The following is a 19,334-nucleotide window of genomic DNA, read 5'->3' on the forward strand; positions in this document are numbered from 1 at the left end:
CAATTTAAAAATATGCAGAGGGACTTCCCTGGTGGTGCAGTGGTTAAGAACCCACCTGCTGACACCAGGGACATGGGTCCAAGCCCTGGTCTGGGAAGATCCCACGTGCCACGGAACAACTAAGCCCGTGCACCACAACTACTCAACCTGCGCTCTAGAGCCCGCAAGCCACGACTACTGAGCCCGCGTGTCACAACTACTGAAGCCCTAGCACCTAGAACTCGTGCTCCACAACAAGAGATACCACTGCAATGAGAAGCCCGCGCACCACAATGAAGAGTAGCCCCCGCTCACTGCAGCTAGAGAAAGCCTGTGTGTAGCAATGAAGACCCAATGCAGCATAAAATAAAATAAATAAAATAAAATAATTTTTAAAAAAATAGGCAGGGACTTCCCTGGCAGTCCAGCAGTTGAGACTCCACACTTCCACTGCAGGGGGCATGGGTTTGATTCCTGGTCAGGGAACTAAGATCCCACAGGCTGCAACATGGTCAAAACAAACAAACAAAAAAAAAAAAAAAAAAAAAAAAAAAAAACCCCAAGTGTTGATGAGTAGAGAAATTGTAACAATGCACATTGCTAGTGGGAATGTAAAATAGTGCAGCCAATATGGAAAATAGTATGGCAGTTCCTCAAAAAATTAAAAATAAAATTACCAAATAATAAGCAGCAAGAGAGAATCAATTCATCACATTCAAGTGATCCTTGATAAGATTTTGGACAGATTTGTTATCAGAAACTTTGAAGTTCAGAAGGCAGTGGGCTAATATATTCAAAGTGTTAAGAGAAAAAAAAAAGCTGTCAGCCAAGAATCCTATACCTGGCAAAACTGTCCTTCTAAAGTAAGGCAGATTAAGACATTTCCAGACAAACAAAAGATAAGGGAATTTGTTACCACTAGACCTGCACTGCGAAAAAACGTTATGAGTAGTCCTGAAGGTTGAAATGAAAGAACACCAGCTAGTAACTTAGCTATAAGAAGAAATAAAGATGTCAATAAAGGTAAATAAATGATTCATTATAAAAAAAAAAAAATTACCACATAATGCAGCAATTCCACTTTTGGGTATATAGCCAAAACAATCAAAAGCAGGGACTCAAACAGATATTTATAGACCAATGTTCATAGCAGCATATTTCACAATAACCAAAAGTTGAAAACAACTCAAATATTCATTGACAGAAGAATGGATAAACAAAATGTGACATATACATACAGTGGACTATTATTCAGCCTTAAAAAGGAAGGAAGTACCATTACATGCCATAACATGGATGAACTTTGAGGACATTATGCTTAGTAAAATAAGCTTGACACAAAAGGACAAATATTGTATGATTCCACTTACATGAGGTAACTGAAGTAGTCAAATTCATAGAGACAAAGTTAGAATTTTGGTTTTCAAGGGTTGATGGGAGGGAGAATGGGCAGCGTTATCATTTAATGGGTACAAAGTTTTACTTGTAGAAGATAAAAAAATTTTGGAGATTGCTTGTGTTGGTGGTCATAAAACAACATGAATATACTTACTCTCACTGAGTTGTACACTTTAAAATAGTTAGAATGGTAAATTTGATGTCATGTATATTTTACAAAAAAGAAACACAGTTTAGAATCTGCTCAATCCCTTCACAAACTAAAGGGATCTGGTCCTATCATATAGGTCTGCCAGAAGCAAAAGAAATTACCTCAGGGGAAAAACATCATTTATTATCTCTTCAACTTTTCATAAACAATATATCCAGTATTTATCAAATGAAAGCAAAAAAGGGAGGGTTGGGGGTGGAAACAGACAATAGAAAATAACCTATCTAGATAACGGAATTATCAGATGAGGACTAAAATAACTGTGATGTCTCAACCAAAATGATAAAACTTAACATCACCAATAATGGGACAAAGAGATTTTAAGTGACTCTTGATGTGATTCACTGAAAACAACAATTTTTCGTTCATGTAGTATTTTTCCAAAAACTGTTTAAGTTGAATATAATCATGAGGAAACAACCAGACAAAGCAAAATAGCGAGTCGGTCATATTAAAAATAAAGACAAAATGGGCCTGGATTTGTTTTTGAATGTCATTATCATAAAAGGAAAAAAAAAATACCCCAGGAAACTAAAGTGACATAACACCTAAAAGCAATGCATTATCCTTGATTGGATCCTGGATTAGGGAAAGTAAAATTTTTAAAAAGCTAGAAATCTGGGGCTTCCCTGGTGGCGCAGTGGCTGAGAGTCCGCCTGCCGATGCAGGGGACACGGTCTCATGTCCCGGTCCGGGAAGATCCCACATGCCGCGGAGCGGCTAGGCCCATGAGCCATGGCCGCTGGGCCTGCACATCCGGAGCCTATGCTCCGTAACGGGAGAGGCCACAACAGTGAAAGGCCCGGGTACCACCAAAAAAAAAAGCTAGACATCTGTAACTGAAACAACTGGGAAATTTGAATATGAACTGTATATTAGATAATATTATTGTATATCAATGTTAAATTTCTTTAATGTGACAATGGTTTTAGTTTAGTAGAATGTCTTTGTTCTTACGAGCTACACGTCAAAATGTTTAGGGGTACAGCATTATAAAATCTGCAATTTACTTCCAAAAGGTTCCAAAAGGGAGAGAAAGAAAGAAAAAAGAGAGAAAGCAAATGGGAACAGGCAATTTGAGAAGGGTTTATCACGAATCAGTGTTCACTATACAATTCTTTCAAGTTATGAATTTTTCAGAATAAACAATTGGGAAAAATTAAATAGCTGATTAACGTATTCAAGAAATTAGAAGACGAATTGGAATTTGCATTAAGAAACGGAATCTAAAAAAAAGAATCAAAGGGAAATTCTAGAACTGAAAAATACAGTAACTGAAATTAAGACCCAAATGGAAGGGCTGAATAGCAAATCAGACAACTGAAGAAAAGATTACTATGCTAGAGAATAGGTCAATAGAAAATAAGACCTGAAGCACAAACTCAAAAAAGAATAAAGGTAAAGAATAGGAAGAATGCAAGTGACATATGGGACATAGTGAAAACGTCTAACAAACATGACTGAAATCTCAGAAGGAAAAGAAAAAAATGGGACACTATTTAAACATAATGGCTGAGGAATTTCCAAACTGATAAGACAACAAGCCACAGTTTAATAAACTCTGTAAACCCTAAGAATAGGAAAAACAGACCTAAGCACATCAAATAACACTGCTAAAAAACTGCTAAAGACAAAAAGGAAAATCTTAAAGGCAAGAGGAAAAAACATGTATTACCTTTAAAGGAACAATTAGACTGATAGCTGACTTGCCAAAGATATGGGAACCAAATATCTTCAAAGTACTGGAAGAAAATAATTGCCAATTGGTTACTTATACCCAGCAAAAAATCCTTCCAAAATGCAACAAAATTAACACACTTTGGGACCAAAAGAAAAAAAATAAAAGGAGAGAGTTCATTACCAATAGAACAAAGAAAATACTAAAGGGTGTTCTTCAAGCAGAATGAAAATAATTCTGGATAGAAACATGGAAATCAGGAAGGAATGAAGAGTAATGGAAAGGCTAAGTATGTAAGTAAATCTCTGTAAACACTGACTATATAAAGCAACAATATCTTGTAGGGCTTAAAATAAATGAACCTATATACCTGAGAGGAATTTCACATTCTCCTAAGATGCAGAAAGTGGAAAAGAACATTGCTTTGGAGTTAATAAATAAATGCAAATAAACTACAAAGTAACTTTTCTTAAATGCATCAGAAAGCTGAGGTCCCAGGACAACCAAGTAGACTGAAATCTAAAGAGACCTCACCAAGTGTTGGCTCATCTGTGGCAGAACAAAGAAAAGAGATATGGGGCACCAGATGACCAGGTAATAAAAATTCAATTAAAATTATTAACAAATTGATTTTAAAAATTGTATATGTGTGGGCTAGTATGTACATATAAAACCCATGGGACTCTTGGACACAAGGGGAATTCACAACCACCTACAGGCTCTTATCCACACACCTCCACCAAATACTCAGGAGAAAGAATGGGGGTAGGGCAGGAGACCAGAGAAAACCTCTTTGGTGGTACAGTCTTGGAGGACAGGAGTAGCCACAATAGCAGAAAGGACACAAAAAGCTCTGACTAGACCCTTCTCCCCTACTGAACAAAAGCCTTAACTGGTATGGGAAGGGCAGCAAACGATGTTACCCTCAAGGCTTATAGGTTAAGTAAGACCCATTGCTGTTGCAGTAAGGGTAAAAGAAAAACCTCTACCCTTAAAGGACAGGGCATAAAACCGTCTTGAGCCCATGATACTATAACAATAACACCACAGAGGTCTCCTACCACTGAAGGAAGGGCAAAAAAAATTTATCCTGCACAGGATCCTGCACTTGCATCCTGCCAGATGCAAGGCAGAGCATGAATGCCACAGGGGAGGAGAGAATCACTGAGAAAGCCCCACCAATGAGAACACTGGACACTGGAACTGCTAAGACTACAGTAGACAAGGGCAACAGAGAATGTTACTGTCCCCCACTCCCCCAAACAAACAAACAAATGCTAAACACATCATATTCAAACTCCTGAAAGCCAGAAATAAAGAGAAAATATTGGAGGAGTAATCCTTTTTCCTTACTACCAAGGTACCCTTGACTGTAACAGCTCAATTGTAGAACTTTATATTGTAATTATTTGGGCCTTTGTTCACCTTTTTTTTTTTTTTTTCCCCGGTTCGCGGGCTTCTCACTGTTGTGGCCTCTCCCGTTGCGGAGCACAGGCTCCGGACGCGCAGGCTCAGCGGCCATGGCTCACGGGCCCAGCCGCTCCACAGCATGTGGGATCCTCCCAGACCGGGGCACGAACCCGCGTCCCCTGCATCGGCAGGCGGACTCTCAACCACTGCGCCACCAGGGAAGCCCCATGTTCACCTTTTTTAATAGACTGTAAGCTCTTCAAAAGTAAAGAACCTTAATTATTTCTGCCTCTCTCAAAATCTCCTGGCCATAGAGCCATTTAAACAAATATATTTTAAATTATTAAATATGAAGCAAAATGACAAGATACTATCATCTCATAAATCTGTAACACCTCTTTGTTCTCCCAAACATGAAGCCCATTCTTTTACTAGGTAGCTGAGATACTTGCTGGATTGGGAGTAAGCTATAAGAACAGAATCCACAATGTTTAGAGAGAGAAAGGGCAAGAAAAAACAAGCAAACCAGTTTACAGATAAAGAAAACAAAGGCCCTGAAAGGACCTTTTTCATTCAGAGTCCTCATTTGTAGAACTTTACTTGCCTTACCCAGTTGGAGCCTTGGTTCTGTTTTGTTTTAAATATATATTTTGCTTTAGCAATGAGAAGAAGCTCAGTATTTTCCTAGCCAAAATCGGAAGATTTAAGAATCTCAGAAAAATTTCAGTGAAGGGAAACTTAAAGTCTCCCCAAAATGGGAGTCTTTTCTGGAATGACCTTACTTTAAAATATTACCAGTATTTCTGAAATAGAAAAAAAAAAGGAGAATAGCAGGTAACCCCAGGCAACTAAACCAAATATAAACTTTGCATCTTCTAACGCTCTTATGTTATCATAGTTTTCTGTTTTTTAACTAAAGTAAAATATAGATGGCAGCTAAATGTATTTCCTAGGACAATTCTATGAGGAATCGGTCTTAGGAAAATTCCCATACTGCTCCTTGTGTAAATGTGTCAAGTAGAACCGAAGTGAAAAAGAACTGTCTTCTCATTTCAAGCATCCTTATTTATCTTGATGCTGCCTCACCCACTGGTCAAATGTGCCTCTCTTTTCAAATATTTGTCTTTTGGAACAAGAACGAAATACAAAACTGACCTCTAAAGAAACCTGGGAAACTTGAATATCACAGTCTACTAAGTAAACTGTCAGTGAAAAATTACCCAGGATGATACTGCCAGTACTATATACTAAGCGGTCATAATTTGTCCCTTTATTTTGAATTCCAGGAGGGTTTAAGAATTATTGGCATCCAAAAAACAAGTAATCCTGTTTTGATCACTGAATCATTAAGAAAATGCAACCAAATCCTGATACCTCAGATACTGTAGTACATTGCTCACTGTTCTTCCCCTCTGCTAAGCTGCAGAAAGAAGAAAGGAAAAGGGATTCTTTACAAGGAGAGAATAAAGCACTTACACTTCATAGGACTTTCTAGCCACAGATGCCAGGTGCTACCCACTGAAATCCAGGCTTGGACTAAGCTCCACATTTCTGAAAGGACCATCTCAACCGAAGCCTGGGGCTCAGAGTCAGCAGGAGGAAGCTGCAGCTCCCACTAGCAGCACATTTCAAAGAGGCTGCAACAAGAGAACATTTTCCATTTAAGCAACTAATTCCAATCTTCCATTTCACAAAGCAGTAGCAGAACAGGCCTTTATTATCAGTCTTTTCAAAAGATATTTCCATGACTATGTGATGAATATGAAGCAGGCTATGGCCCAGCAATCCTTTCACTAACATGCTCTAAGTCTTTCATTATACTTCACAGCAGATCCTAAAAGTACTTGCCCTTTTTTCTTTAACGGTCACGACTGCTCCAAGACTCACTTCTACACTAACAGTTCTAAAACTGCCTAATCAACGGAAATCACTGAGCAGACCCTTAACATCGCAAGTACACACCCAGATGGGGGGGGGGGGCCTAAGGATTCATCAGCTGCCAAGAATCAGAAGCAGATTAGAGCTGCTAGTTAATCCTATACAAAAACTCCTCAAATTAAGCAGCATTACTTAAAAATACTTCACTGAAAACAGAAGAGCTCTGGCAAATAGAAAATTAGGTTCTGGAAATACAAATATTTCAATGAAATTTGATAAGTAAGAATACATGTGTAAGACTGCTGTACTTTTTAAAAACATTTCAATTAGTGAATAATACATCTATTAAATAAAGATTTATAGTATACTGGAAGGAGGAGCAGACCAGGCAAGAGCACAGTAAAAAGAACCCCTAAAAAACAGTCAGTCAGACACTGCAACATTATAGACACATGCCTTGTACCAATATGGTATAGAGCTAGAAAATCAGAATTTCCCAAATCAAGAAAAAGTCATTTTCATGAGACAGGTAAAGAACAAACTAGTCTTATTAACCTGAAAAAGAGAAAGGAATTTTTTGTCAGTCAACTGTCTTAAGTTTTTGTATCTAATCCTTTATGAAAATTTTACAAATTTAAGATAAATTGCTAGGTCTGTCACAAGTACTTTCTGATGGTTTTCAGAAGAGAAAACGATATGAATGGATACTAGGAGAAATATAAGCTATAGATCTCAAAAGAAAACCATCACTACCTAAAATTGTTATCTTTCAAAATAATTTGTTTTGCAAGATGGTCTGAAATACAGAAACTATGGTGAAATGAAACTTAGCTAATACCTTCACCACAGCAGTGATGAGTAAACAACTCCCAACTCCAAAAGCAGAGTGTAAGTGAAAAATAATCATAAAGCCCCAAGTAAGCTCCCAGAACCATAGACTACCCATGTATGCATAAACAAGTTTTCTAGAAGCAAAAAAGCTCATTTATAGAGATAAGTTCAGCCAATTTACATTTTCACAGCCATCCCCATAATAACTGAATAGATAATTAAGGGGGAGATATTATTTCCCTTATAGGAGGAAAGAGATTCCTGGCTAAAAATAATTCTTTAAAACATCATAAGCTATTCAAATTCCAGGAGAAATACTCAAACACTCTTATCTTCAAGACAATGTTGGAAGATGGTAGTGCCCATATGCATTACTCTATCTTGATCTCAATGAAAGGAATCAGTAAGACCAAATGACTACAGCACTGCACGCTGTGGTCTCCTGAGTTTCTGATGAAATCCCAGTATTTCTGGGACAAGCATTTTCAAACAATCCTGTGTCATAATGGCCTCTATCAAATAAACTTTGGCTCAAATCTGTAGCTGTGGCTCACACATAATATGATACTGAGAAATTTTGCCAAAATTTTTCCTCAACAACTGTAAAGAATCCCTATCCAAATTAAAAATCCTCAGCCACCTATGCATGTGAATATTAACCTCAAGAACGGCCCTGAAAAAAGATAAATAAATCTGGATCCATAAGGTCAGCTTGGGTTTGGAGTGACTGAAGCATTCATTCCTTGATAATCAATTCACTGTGGGTCTTACTAATTATATTAGGCAGCCCTGCTTTAAAAGTAGAAAATGTTGGGCTTCCCTGGTGGCGCAGTGGTTGAGAGTCTGCCTGCTGATGCAGGGGACACGGGTTCGTGCCCCGGTCCGGGAAGATCCCACATGCCGCGGAGCGCCTGGGCCCGTGAGCCATGGCCGCTGAGCCTGCGCGTCCGGAGCCTGTGCTCCGCAACGGGGAGAAGCCACAACAGTAAGAGGCCCGCGTACCGCAAAAAAAAAAAAAAGTAGAAAATGCCAAGCTTGAAACCATTTCAAGCTTTTGAAGCAAATGGGTAGCCCATGTGAAGGCTTCCTGAAAGCCAAAATATAGCCAAAATATAGAAAATGGATTTCCTTTAGTCACCGGTCTCTATTCCTGCCTATCTGAGCAAGTTTTATAACAATTCGTATAAACCTGAAGAATGAGAGTACTATCAGACATACTAAGCATACACTAACACAATGCTGAAGATTCAAGTTTCTTAACTGTATAGAAATATGAGATGTCTAGCTTAAGGTTTAATAAAAAATGCATTATAGTGTTAGAAAACTCTGAGTGCTTCTGTAAAAACATGTACCTCTTTAAGACTAGTTCTAAGTGTATTCTGCTTTAGGGCCATCTGTATAAATGGTGTTAACTATGGCTGAGACAGAAAATACAAGTAAACAGTTAATATGGAGAAAAACTGAAGAGTGCAGTGGGCTTGAAAAAAAAAGTAAAAAATATAATGTAAACTCTGTTAACAGAAAACTTCTTACCGAAAGAAAAAAAAAAAACAAATTTCATAATATTTTCATTTTGGGAAGTCTAACCAGAAAGACGAAAATTAAATCGGTACTTTCAAGGGGTTCTGCATGCCAAACACTACAAAACTATCCCCATTAGCAGTACTGTGATCTTCCAGTAAAGAGAAATAAAGCTTCTCTCTGGAACTTCACCTATATAACAATACAACACTCTCTGGTAATATTTCAGTACCAGGGTACAAGCTAGGGAAACACAGGAGAGGTAATCTGAGCAAGCGCAACTTTCTAAGAATTAAATGTTCTTAAGTTCAACAGAGCTTATGAGACTTCTCTGGCGGTCCACTGGTTAAGACTCCGCGCTTCCACTGTAGGAGGCACAGATTCGATCCAGGTTGGGGACTAAGATCCCGCATACCACATAGCTCGGCCAAAACAAAACAAAACAAAAAAACAAAAAAAAACCAAGAGCTTAAAATTCTGTGAAATCTAGAAAATAGTATGTCAGTTCCTCAAAAAAAACATAGAATTACCATATGATCCAGCAATTCCCCTTCTGGTGATATACTCAGAAGAACTGAAAGCAGGGACTCCAACAGATATTTGTACACCTGTGCTCGTAACAGTATTCACAATAGCCAAAACGTGGAAGCTACCCAAGTGTGTACCAACAGATGAATAGGTAAACAAAATGTGGTACACACAATATTATTCAGCCTTAAAAAGGGATGAAATTCTGACACATTCTACAACATGGATGAACCCTGAGAACATTATGTTAAGTGAAAAAAGCCAGTCATAAAAGGACAAATACTGTATGATTCTACTTATATGAGGTACCTAGAGTAGTCAAGTTCATGGAGACAAAAAGCAGAATGGTGGTTGCCAGGGGCTGTAGGGAGAGAGAAATGGGGAGTTAGTTAACTGTGTTTTAATGGGTACAGATTTTCATTTTTACAAGATGAAAAACGTTCTGGAGATGCATGGTGATGATGGTTACACAACAATGTGAATGTACTTAAAGCCACTGAACTACACACTTAAAAATGGTTAAAGTGGTAAATTTTATGCTATGTGTATTTCACCGTAATTTTTAAAAAGGAATGAAATTCTGACATAGTCTACAACATGATGAACCTTGAAGATATTATTCTAAGTGAAATAAGCCAAACACCAAAAGGAAAATATTGTATCATTCTACTCATAAGGTAATTGGAGTAGTCAAATTCCGAGAGGAAAAAAAAAGTAGAATGGTGGTTACCAGGGGCTGAAGAGAGGAGGGGATGGAGAATTATTCTTTAATAGGTAGAGTTTTAGTTTGGGAAGACGAAAAAGTTCCAGAGATGGGTGGTGGTGATGATTGCACAACATGAATGTACTTAATGCCACTGAACTGTACGCCTAAAAATGGTTAAAATGGCAACTTAGAAAATGTAGCAGTATCCAGATTTTATATCCTGTTTCAAACCATTGACTCTGGTCCAAGGCCTGGGAAGATGAGAAATAAACTAATCCAAATACAGATGAATGCCACCAGATAACAGACTATCATGCCAACAGAAATACCATCACAAATTCTCATTCATAAGCTCCAATACAACAAGGACAGGAAATGACTATATCTGCACTGTCCAAGACTTGGAATGTGGCAGTGCAACTAAGGAATTGATTTTAACTTCATTTTAATTAATTTAAATTGAAACAGCCACAATAGCCATGTGGGTAATGGCAATCATATTAGACAATATAGCCAGAGTGGTATACTATTCAGTTGAAAGGCCTTTGGTTTTTATCATTCACTTACACACTCCCATTTTCCAGCAATGCAAAGTATACAGTATTCCTATGTTCACTGAACTAACTGACGCTAAAGAAGTTGTACACGAACATTTTCTATTTTCTAGAAGGCTTGCCTTTCAAAAACATGTTTATGTTTTAAGAGTCACTTGACTGGGCTTCCCTGGTGGCGCAGTGGTTGAGAGTCCGCCTGCCGATTCAGGGTACGCGGGTTTGTGCCCCAGTCCGGAAAGATCCCACGTGCTGTGGAGCGGCTGGGCTCGTGAGCCATGGCCGCTGAGCCTGCGCGTCCGGAGCCTGTGCTCCGCAACGGGAGAGGCCACAGCGGTGAGAGGCCCGCAGACCGCAAAAAAAAAAAAAAAAAATGAGTAGCACAATTAATTAGCCCTATAAAGAGATGGTCTTTGCTTCCATTGGTTTCTGCATTGTCTACTAATTTTGGTTACTAGAGGTAGACAAAGGAAACTACTAAGGATTCAGAGCAGTCCACCGTTAAATAGGCTTCCTTTAAGATCTGTCTCAAAATAATTTTGTCTTTTAAAACACTTGGAAGACATCAGTGATATCTGCCTAGCCCATAAAACAAAAACATGGCTGTAGGCTGTTTCCAAGAATTTTGGTGGAAAAAAAGCTTAATGAATGTAGATTCTTCAGAAAATGGCTGTTTTATACAAATACCAGAGAAAGAGAAAAGATGCTAACTCATAGCATGGGCTGAACCATGTCCAAATTATACCGTTATAGCAAATCTATTGTCACCAGGATCATTATAACTATACTAAATAACCCTAAGATTAGTAAGTATGGGGAAGAGGGAAGTAAGGATAATAGTTTTTCAAAACGTATATTATTCAAAGTGGTTTTGAAACAAACCAGGCAAATTCTGTTCCTTACCAATTTGATTTTTTTGTTAATTTTCTTAGGGACTGTACAGTTTTGGATGCTACTTTATATGGCATAATTTTAGTTACTACATTTTCTGTTTTCAATTAAAGTAGATTTTTTTTTTTTCCCAGCCATGGTGCGCAGCTTGTGGGATCTTAATTTCCCAACCAGGGACTGAACCCGGGGCCCTCTGAGTGAAAGTACAGCGTCCTAACCACTGGACCACCAGGGAATTCTTTATCAATTTCAAATTGAAAATTAAAACACTATGCTACTACACTGCATGTTTTGTGACTACTCTAAAACAGATTTTTGGTTTAAAATGTCACTTAGTGACCACTTCAAGAAAGGCTTATTGTGTCAAAAAGTTCCTCTCTCCTTTTCTGTACTCAAGTCATTCAAAGCATAAAATGAGGGTAATAAAAACTTATCTCATAAAGACTGCTTTTTAAAAAAAGATTGGAAAGACTGAAAACAGAGCATCATAGGAGACTGAATAATATTGTTTATTTTCAATCATCCATAGATATGTTAGAGAGAAGCAGCAAAAATAAATGAAATTCATAGAAAAAGACAAATCTGAGTCATCCAACTGCCCCTTTGGAGGTGCTACAAGCAGCTATGCATTCAGAAACATTTTTAAGAAATTGTGTGTCTACAGACTGTCAACAAACACATGAAAGAATGCTCAACATCACTAATCATTAGAGAAATGCAAATCAAAACTACAATGAGGTATCACCTCACACTAGTCAGAATGGCCATCATCAAAAAATCTACGAACAATAAATGCTGGAGAGGGTGTGGAGAAAAGGGAACCCTCTTGCACTGTTGGTGGGAATGTAAACTGATACAGCCACTATGGAGAACAGTATGGAGGTTCCTTAAAAAACTAAAAATAGAACTACCATACGGTCCAGTAATCCCAATACTGGGCATATACCCTGAGAAAACCATAATTCAAAATGAGTCATGTACCACAATGTTCATTGCAGCTCTATTTACAATACCCAGGACATGGAAGCAACCTGAGTGTCCGTCGACAGATGAATGGATAAAGAAGATGTGGCACATATATATTACTCAATGGAATATTACTCAGCCATAAAAAGAAATGAAATTGAGTTATTTGTAGTGAGGTGGATGAACCTAGAGTCAGTCATACAGAGTGAAGTAGGTCAGAAAGAGAAAAACAAATATCATATGCTAACACATATATGGAATCTAAAAAAAAAAATGGTTCTGAAGAACCTAGGGGCAGGACAGGAATAAAGACGCAGACGTAGAGAATGGACTTGAGGACACAGGGAGGGGGAAGGGTAAGCTGGGACGAAGTGAAAGAGTGGCATGGACTCATATATACTACCAAACGTGAAATAGATAGCTGGTGGGAAGCAGTTGCATAGCACAGGGAGATCAGCTCCGTGCTTTGTGTCCACCTAGAGGGGTGGGATAGGGAGAGTGGGAAGGACACACAAGAGGGAGGAGATATGGGGATATATGTATATGTATAGCTGATTCACTTTGTTATAAAGCAGAAACTAACACACCCTTGTAAAGCAATTATACTCCAGTAAAGATGTTCAAAAAGAAACTGTCAGAGATCTTGATCTTTTTTTTTTTTTTTTTTTGCGGTACGCGGGCCTCTCACTGTTGTGGCCTCTCCCGGAGCACAGGCTCCGGACACGCAGGCTCAGCGTCCTTGGCTCATGGGCCCAGCCGCTCCGCGGCATAGGGGATATTCCTGGACCGAGGCACGAACCTGTGTCCCCTTTATCTGCAGACAGACTCTCAACCACTGCGCCACCAGGGAAGCCTGATCATTTCTTAATAATCATGGTTTATTCCTTCAACTATGGGTATCAGATTATATAAACATCTGAAAGGATCCTACTGTCTATTGGGGGAGACAAAACAAATTTTCAAAAAGGTTAAAAAAATGATAAATACAATTAAAGTGCTTTCGGTGTTGGCGCAGGGGCAGAAATGACTTTCAGCGGAAGAGAATCTGTTAAGACTTTAAGGAGAAAGAAATTAAGCTAGCTAGGCTTTGAAAAGATGGGCTAGTTTCTTCATTTGAAGACAGGATTGGGGAAAAGTAATAGTAAAAGTCCAAAGGTAAGAAAAAAATTAAAATATCATATAACCAGACAAAGGCTGCATCCCCCTCCCACAAAAAACCATTTGCTTATTCTGGGAGATACTACAGCTGTGTGAATGCTGATGGGAAGGATCCAGTAAAGACGGAGTTTTAGGATACAAGTGAGACACAGGATAACCAAAAGATCAAGGTTCCTGAGAATTCAGATAATAAGATGCAGAGCACTAAAATCGGACAGAAGAAGCAATTGGATACACATGCTCAAGTTCTACCAAATCAGAGGTGAAGGGTTGGTGGTATATTGAAGAAAGGGATGAGAACGACAGTCCCTGGAAAAAGACAAGACCTAACAAAGAAAAAGGGCCAGTTAATGGGATAAGGTTTTGATGAAATTCAAGAACTAAGACTTCTGTTTAACACAATTTAACTGATTGAAACATCTGTTTGCCCTCAAATTCCCTCCAAAATCAGAGTAAAAAGATTTTTTTCCCCCAAGGATGAGGGAACCCACAAGGACAGAAAATGGAAACGCGAATGGTATTAACAAAACTGTGAAAAGGAGAAAGCTGCTGGGTGGCTGTTAACTCTCAGAAAAGGCCTGAGAAAGCTGAAATTTGCCTGGTAGCAGGGAGGGGGAAGGGATAAGAATGGGGGAAGCCAAGAGGCAAACTAATTCCAAAACCCCAGTAAGGCTCAAGAATTAGAAGTACTGAGATATACCTGAAGACAGATGCACAGATAGAACAAATAACAAAGGAATGGAAGTACTGAGATATACCTGAAGACAGATGCACAGATAGAACAAATAACAAAGGAGTGGCTTCAAAATCTGTGTAAGCGGTTTAGTTTCCTAGATTTTCTCCCTGACTCTGAGGGGCCAGGCTACTATACTATCCTCCCACCATCACAGAAAACTCAAGGTTTACTTTGCAGAGACTGAAGTAGAGTGACTCTGGACTCTTGGACAACAGACTCACCTAAGGACAGGAGTATCATACTGAAAACAGATTAAATAAACTAAAGTCTACATACTTAGCATTTAGATTCATCCTCCAGTTCATTCGCCTACCTGCCACTGGCAGCCTAGTTCATAACCTCCAGGCAGAAGACTAGAGAACTCTCAGGGTAAAAGTGGTCCAAGAAAAAAGACCAACAATGAGAGAGAAGAGATGAAGTTTCCCCTCTCAATTATCTGTCAAATGAGGGAGTAATTCAAGAAAAGATCATGGGATCCAGGATTCAGCACATCCAATACAAGAAAGAAAAAGGAATTCCCCAGGACAGTGAGATGCCAGAATAATTATGCAAGAGACCTGGAGAACAACCAGGCCAGATTGAAGCAGGGAGATAGAGGGCTCTCGGGAGAGGTTTCCTTCCACCAAAAAAGTGTAAACATACTAAGAGGATATTTACACTTACTAACAGAGAGTTTGGGATGAATTACTGTAGATATATAGAAAATAAGGCAAACGTGAAAAAAAGAAAAAGGTAATGATTACCACCAAAAAAAAAGTTGCACAAAAAAGAAATTATCATGGTATACACACTTCATGATTCACAATGTGTAATGATTTAACCAGAAATGTGGTATACCTATGTTAACCAAAAATGTGGTATACCACAGGTATACCTATGAGTGATGGGGTGTGAGGAAGCGGAGGAAGCCTAAATCTTCATCTTTCATAGGAGAAACTATGAAACTGCTCTTTTTTCTTCCTAAATTTTGTAAAACTATTCCCATTTTATAACTTTAGAAAGTTTTTAAAGTTTGGCTTAAATCTTTAAAATTTTAACAGTAACTTTTATTACTAAATTAACAATAAATTAATAAGTTTTTTATTTTGATAAAATTAAAATTATGTAAGATTTCAAAAAAGTAAAAACTATTACATGACGTTACTTGAGATTCCTGAGCCAGCAAACTAGAAGAATTTAAGTTGGTTGTGTGATCGGAGCTCAGTGCGTGAGTTAGTGATTTAGGGGGGGTTGGTGACTTTTTAGCAATGACAAGTTCCAAGATGTGACTGTGTGACCAAGGTGGCTTAGAAAAAAGTAAAGGAATTAAGAAGCCAAAGTGTTAGCTGAATTGTCAATCCAGATGCTGAAGTTGCCTAAAAATTATGATGTGTGACTGTACTATTTTCCAGGTCCACTTTTCTACTCTTCTCTACCATGTTTTCTGCCCCAGTATGCTGACCTCTATGGAACAGATCAACAGGTTCCTGAGTCCCCTAGCTTAGGGTTAGGTTTGCCCAATGGGGAATCCCAGGAGGAAGTTAGGAGAATAAGGTGTAGATATTTATTCCTCCAGCTTCCTCCCTGCAGAATCACCTCATGCTGGCTATGCCCCTTCCACTGAAAACTACAATTCCTCTCAAGGCAGCCAACTCCATACTTCTCCTGAGAGTCCAAGAAGTAACCACTCTCTCTCTTACCTCTTCTGGCTGTTAACAGCTTAGGGCTGTTAACAGTTTGGCTACAGGGTACTACACTATCTTTTGTGGTACCCCATTATATCCACATCTTTATAAACAGTACCTTTATAAAACAAACCCTCCTCAAATTAGCCTATTTCAAGTGTGCCATCTGTTCCTGTTGGGACCTGACTGTAACTAGTGATAATAATGATGATGGTGATGATGTAAGGCTGTAACAGAGACTAGTGGAAACTAAGTGACTAATATTTAAATAACAATTACTAACATATTTTGAGTTCTAGGTTCCAAGAACTTTGTTAAGCTCTTTGTAGGTATTAACTCGTTTAAACATCACAAGCAAAGATGTTTTTGTGCCAAGCAAAGATTTTTTTTGTCTGGTTCATTTCCATATACCAACACCTAGCAGTTGCTGGTACATGGTAAGCACTAAAATACTGATTTAAAATACATACAGCAATAAGCAGGTTTAGTAGGGAAGGCTGACTTTTGGTATGGTGTAGCATTTCTCCTATTTTTACTTTGAAAACTTTAAGATAAGGGACGTGTGGCTCCCCAGATCACAAAAACTAACTAAACACTAAGACCACATATGAATGATTTTCCTGTGTAGCCTACAGTGAGTCTTATTCCTTTCTCTTCCCATGTAGCCTACAGTGAGTCTTATTCCTTTCTCTTCCCATTCCTTTCTCTTCCTTTCTCTTCACCCAGGACTTGGGTTCCCGATTTTTTTTTTTAAGTGTAATATTCAAAGTTGCAAATTTTTAAATATTTATTATGCACTCACAGCCTAGGAGCTGATTCAAAAGGGCAGAGCATCTTTAAGTACGAGTTATGAGTTTAAAAAAAGAAATGGAAGGGGAAGGAGCAAATTTTAAAACATACTTAGGCATATAAAATGCAAAAATAAGAAAGGTAAAGTCAGCAATATGACCAAGTACACATTATCACACTGAATTAAAGCACTGCAAGGGTAAGTAGGAAAATTAGAGGAGGAAATATAATACACGAGATTCAAAGAACGCAGAAATACAATAAGTATAATAGGTTGCAATTAACCCCCTCATTGGATGCTGACACAATTATCTGTAATAATCAAGGCAGCTACGATACCCGTATCTTATAAAGAAGCTAAAAATCAGAGGAAAGAGAAGGTTAGAAAACCAATATGCTGCAAAATGAGAACTGCAAAGATTTTCTGAAACGGGAATTGATTTTTTTTCTTTACGTTATGTTGCACTCCAAAACACGCGGAAAACTCACGTGTATAAGGATCTAGAAACCTGAGAAGTTTCGAGAATAATATACTCAAACTAGAGTGAAAAGCAGCAAGAAACAGTGAGATGTAAGGCTATGAGTGGGAAGGAATTGCCGGAGTAACACCTGGACACCGAAGAGAGACGGATAAAACATCCTTAAGTGGAAGACAGAGAAAGACTGGGATTGGATTTGGTTGAAGAAAAACAAAACGGAAAAGCAAGGCCTAAGAAACAAGTAGTAGCAAGGGTGAAACTTAGAGGACCAGATCGAAGCCACGAGCGAGAAGTACAGGACCTACAAACCAGATTCTACGGGGTGGGGAAAGGGCCACTTCGCGACCGGCCGGCCAGCTGCAACTAGTTTCCGAAAAGCCGCGTAGATGTAGCTTCGCAGCCCCACCCCGCGGCAGCAGCTCCTCCCCAAGGAGGACCTAAGGAGGCCAACGGCCGGGCGCCGGCTCCAGCCGAGGTCCCACCCCGCCCTTGCCCCGCGGCGCAGAATGGCCTCTCTCGGCCCCTCACCGAACGCTGCAGCTCCCCAAGCCAAAACGAGGCGCGCTCCTTTCCGCTGGGATCTGGGTCGTGGTAGAGCGCCTGCACTGCCTGGTACACGAGCTGCAATGTCGGCTTTGCTCCTTCCATGGTGGTAGCGGCGGTGGCGGCAGCGATGGCTCTGGTGTTTTCTCCCGAGGCTTCTCCGGCTGCTCCGCCTTCGCGCTTCCTCACTTTGTCGGCCACGGCCGCTCCCTGACTGGCGCCATCTCCTCTTTGGCCGTTACCAGGGCAGAGGGGTTCCCCGTTGAAGTTACCCCCTCGGAAACAGAGGTTAGATCGTATTCAAGTTCCTGGTTGTTTTTCCGATCTTACCACTAGACTCTAGACTTCTGAGTCTACACGCCGGTGCTCGCCTCTTGACCCGCTGACTTGCCCTCAGAAAGCTGTCCCGGCCCGACACAGACCATGCAGCATACCTCAGCAGCCTTTACCCGGACCGGAAGCGGCAGCACCAAAACCTTTGGCACACTTCCGCCTGGTGCGGCGTAAACTGCTTCCTTCCCTGCACGCCTCCTCTTGTCTCGCCTCCCCCCCCCCGGAAGTGACCCTACCGGGCCGGGAAAAGGAAAGAAGTGGTTCTCTACTTCCTTGCGTCGGACTGAAGCCTTACGAGCCTCGTGGCTCCCACACCTGTGCAGCTCTCCTCTCCTTGGCAATGGATCCGAGGTCTTTCCTCCTCCTTCCGACTTATCCATTCCTCTACATAGAGTCCTTTTGGACCCCCGTGGACAAGGTGCAGCAATTCAACCATCTGTGGAGTGTCCACTGTATTGCAAATTCAAAGATGATTTAAGACAAGATTTGTATGCAGACCCTAATGGAGGAGACAGACACGTAATCAAATAACTGTTGTACAAACCTGAAAAATGTGCCACTGAAATAAATACAAAATGCCTAGAAGCCCCTTTTCACTAAATTCTGACACCCAGAAAGATATTTCATTCTATTGCCCAGGACGCTCTGACTCCAGAGTATTTGCACAAACACACTGAATTGTGTTTTTGTGTGTGCCTTTCTTTCCGAATCAAACATCGATGGTATAACAATTCTCAATTCACAAAAGAAAATATAAATCTTGGAATCTGTACTATGGAGAAAATTTCCAAACATTGCTGCTTCTCCTTTGCAATAAGTAACTACTGTAAGGTCGGATCTTAACAAACGGCACCGCGAAACAGGAAAGCTTTAAGTGAGCTTTATTAGGGAGCGCTCCCGGGCGAGTTTCACTGATCCGAGAGAAAGGGGCCAGAGAAGTCGCAGCCGGGCGAGGGTTGGGCAAGATTTTATAGGGGAAGAAGGGAAAGGGGTGTGGTGAATCTGGAAGGGCGCAGGGTATTCCTTATTTGATGGTCTCTTCGGGTATCCTGGGGGACCGTTAGTCCCGCCCCTCGAAAGGCGG

The 19,334-nt window shown here is 39.8% G+C and overlaps 1 protein-coding gene across 1 annotated transcript in view; it reads right to left on the minus strand.

Annotated features, from left to right (window-relative positions):
- Positions 1-18,971, minus strand: part of TNPO3 (transportin 3) — an 82,926-nt gene extending 63,955 nt beyond the window's left edge. The window contains exon 1 of the mRNA XM_082847032.1: positions 17,903-18,971. Coding sequence (XP_082703158.1) covers positions 17,903-18,022 — 120 coding nt within the window. The 5' untranslated portion in view covers positions 18,023-18,971. The remainder of the gene's footprint in view (positions 1-17,902) is intronic.
- Positions 18,972-19,334: the final 363 nt, after the last annotated feature.

This window comes from Leucopleurus acutus, assembly GCF_964270905.1.
Source record: "Leucopleurus acutus genome assembly, chromosome: 9".
In the NCBI taxonomy this organism is placed as follows: domain Eukaryota; kingdom Metazoa; phylum Chordata; class Mammalia; order Artiodactyla; family Delphinidae; genus Leucopleurus; species Leucopleurus acutus.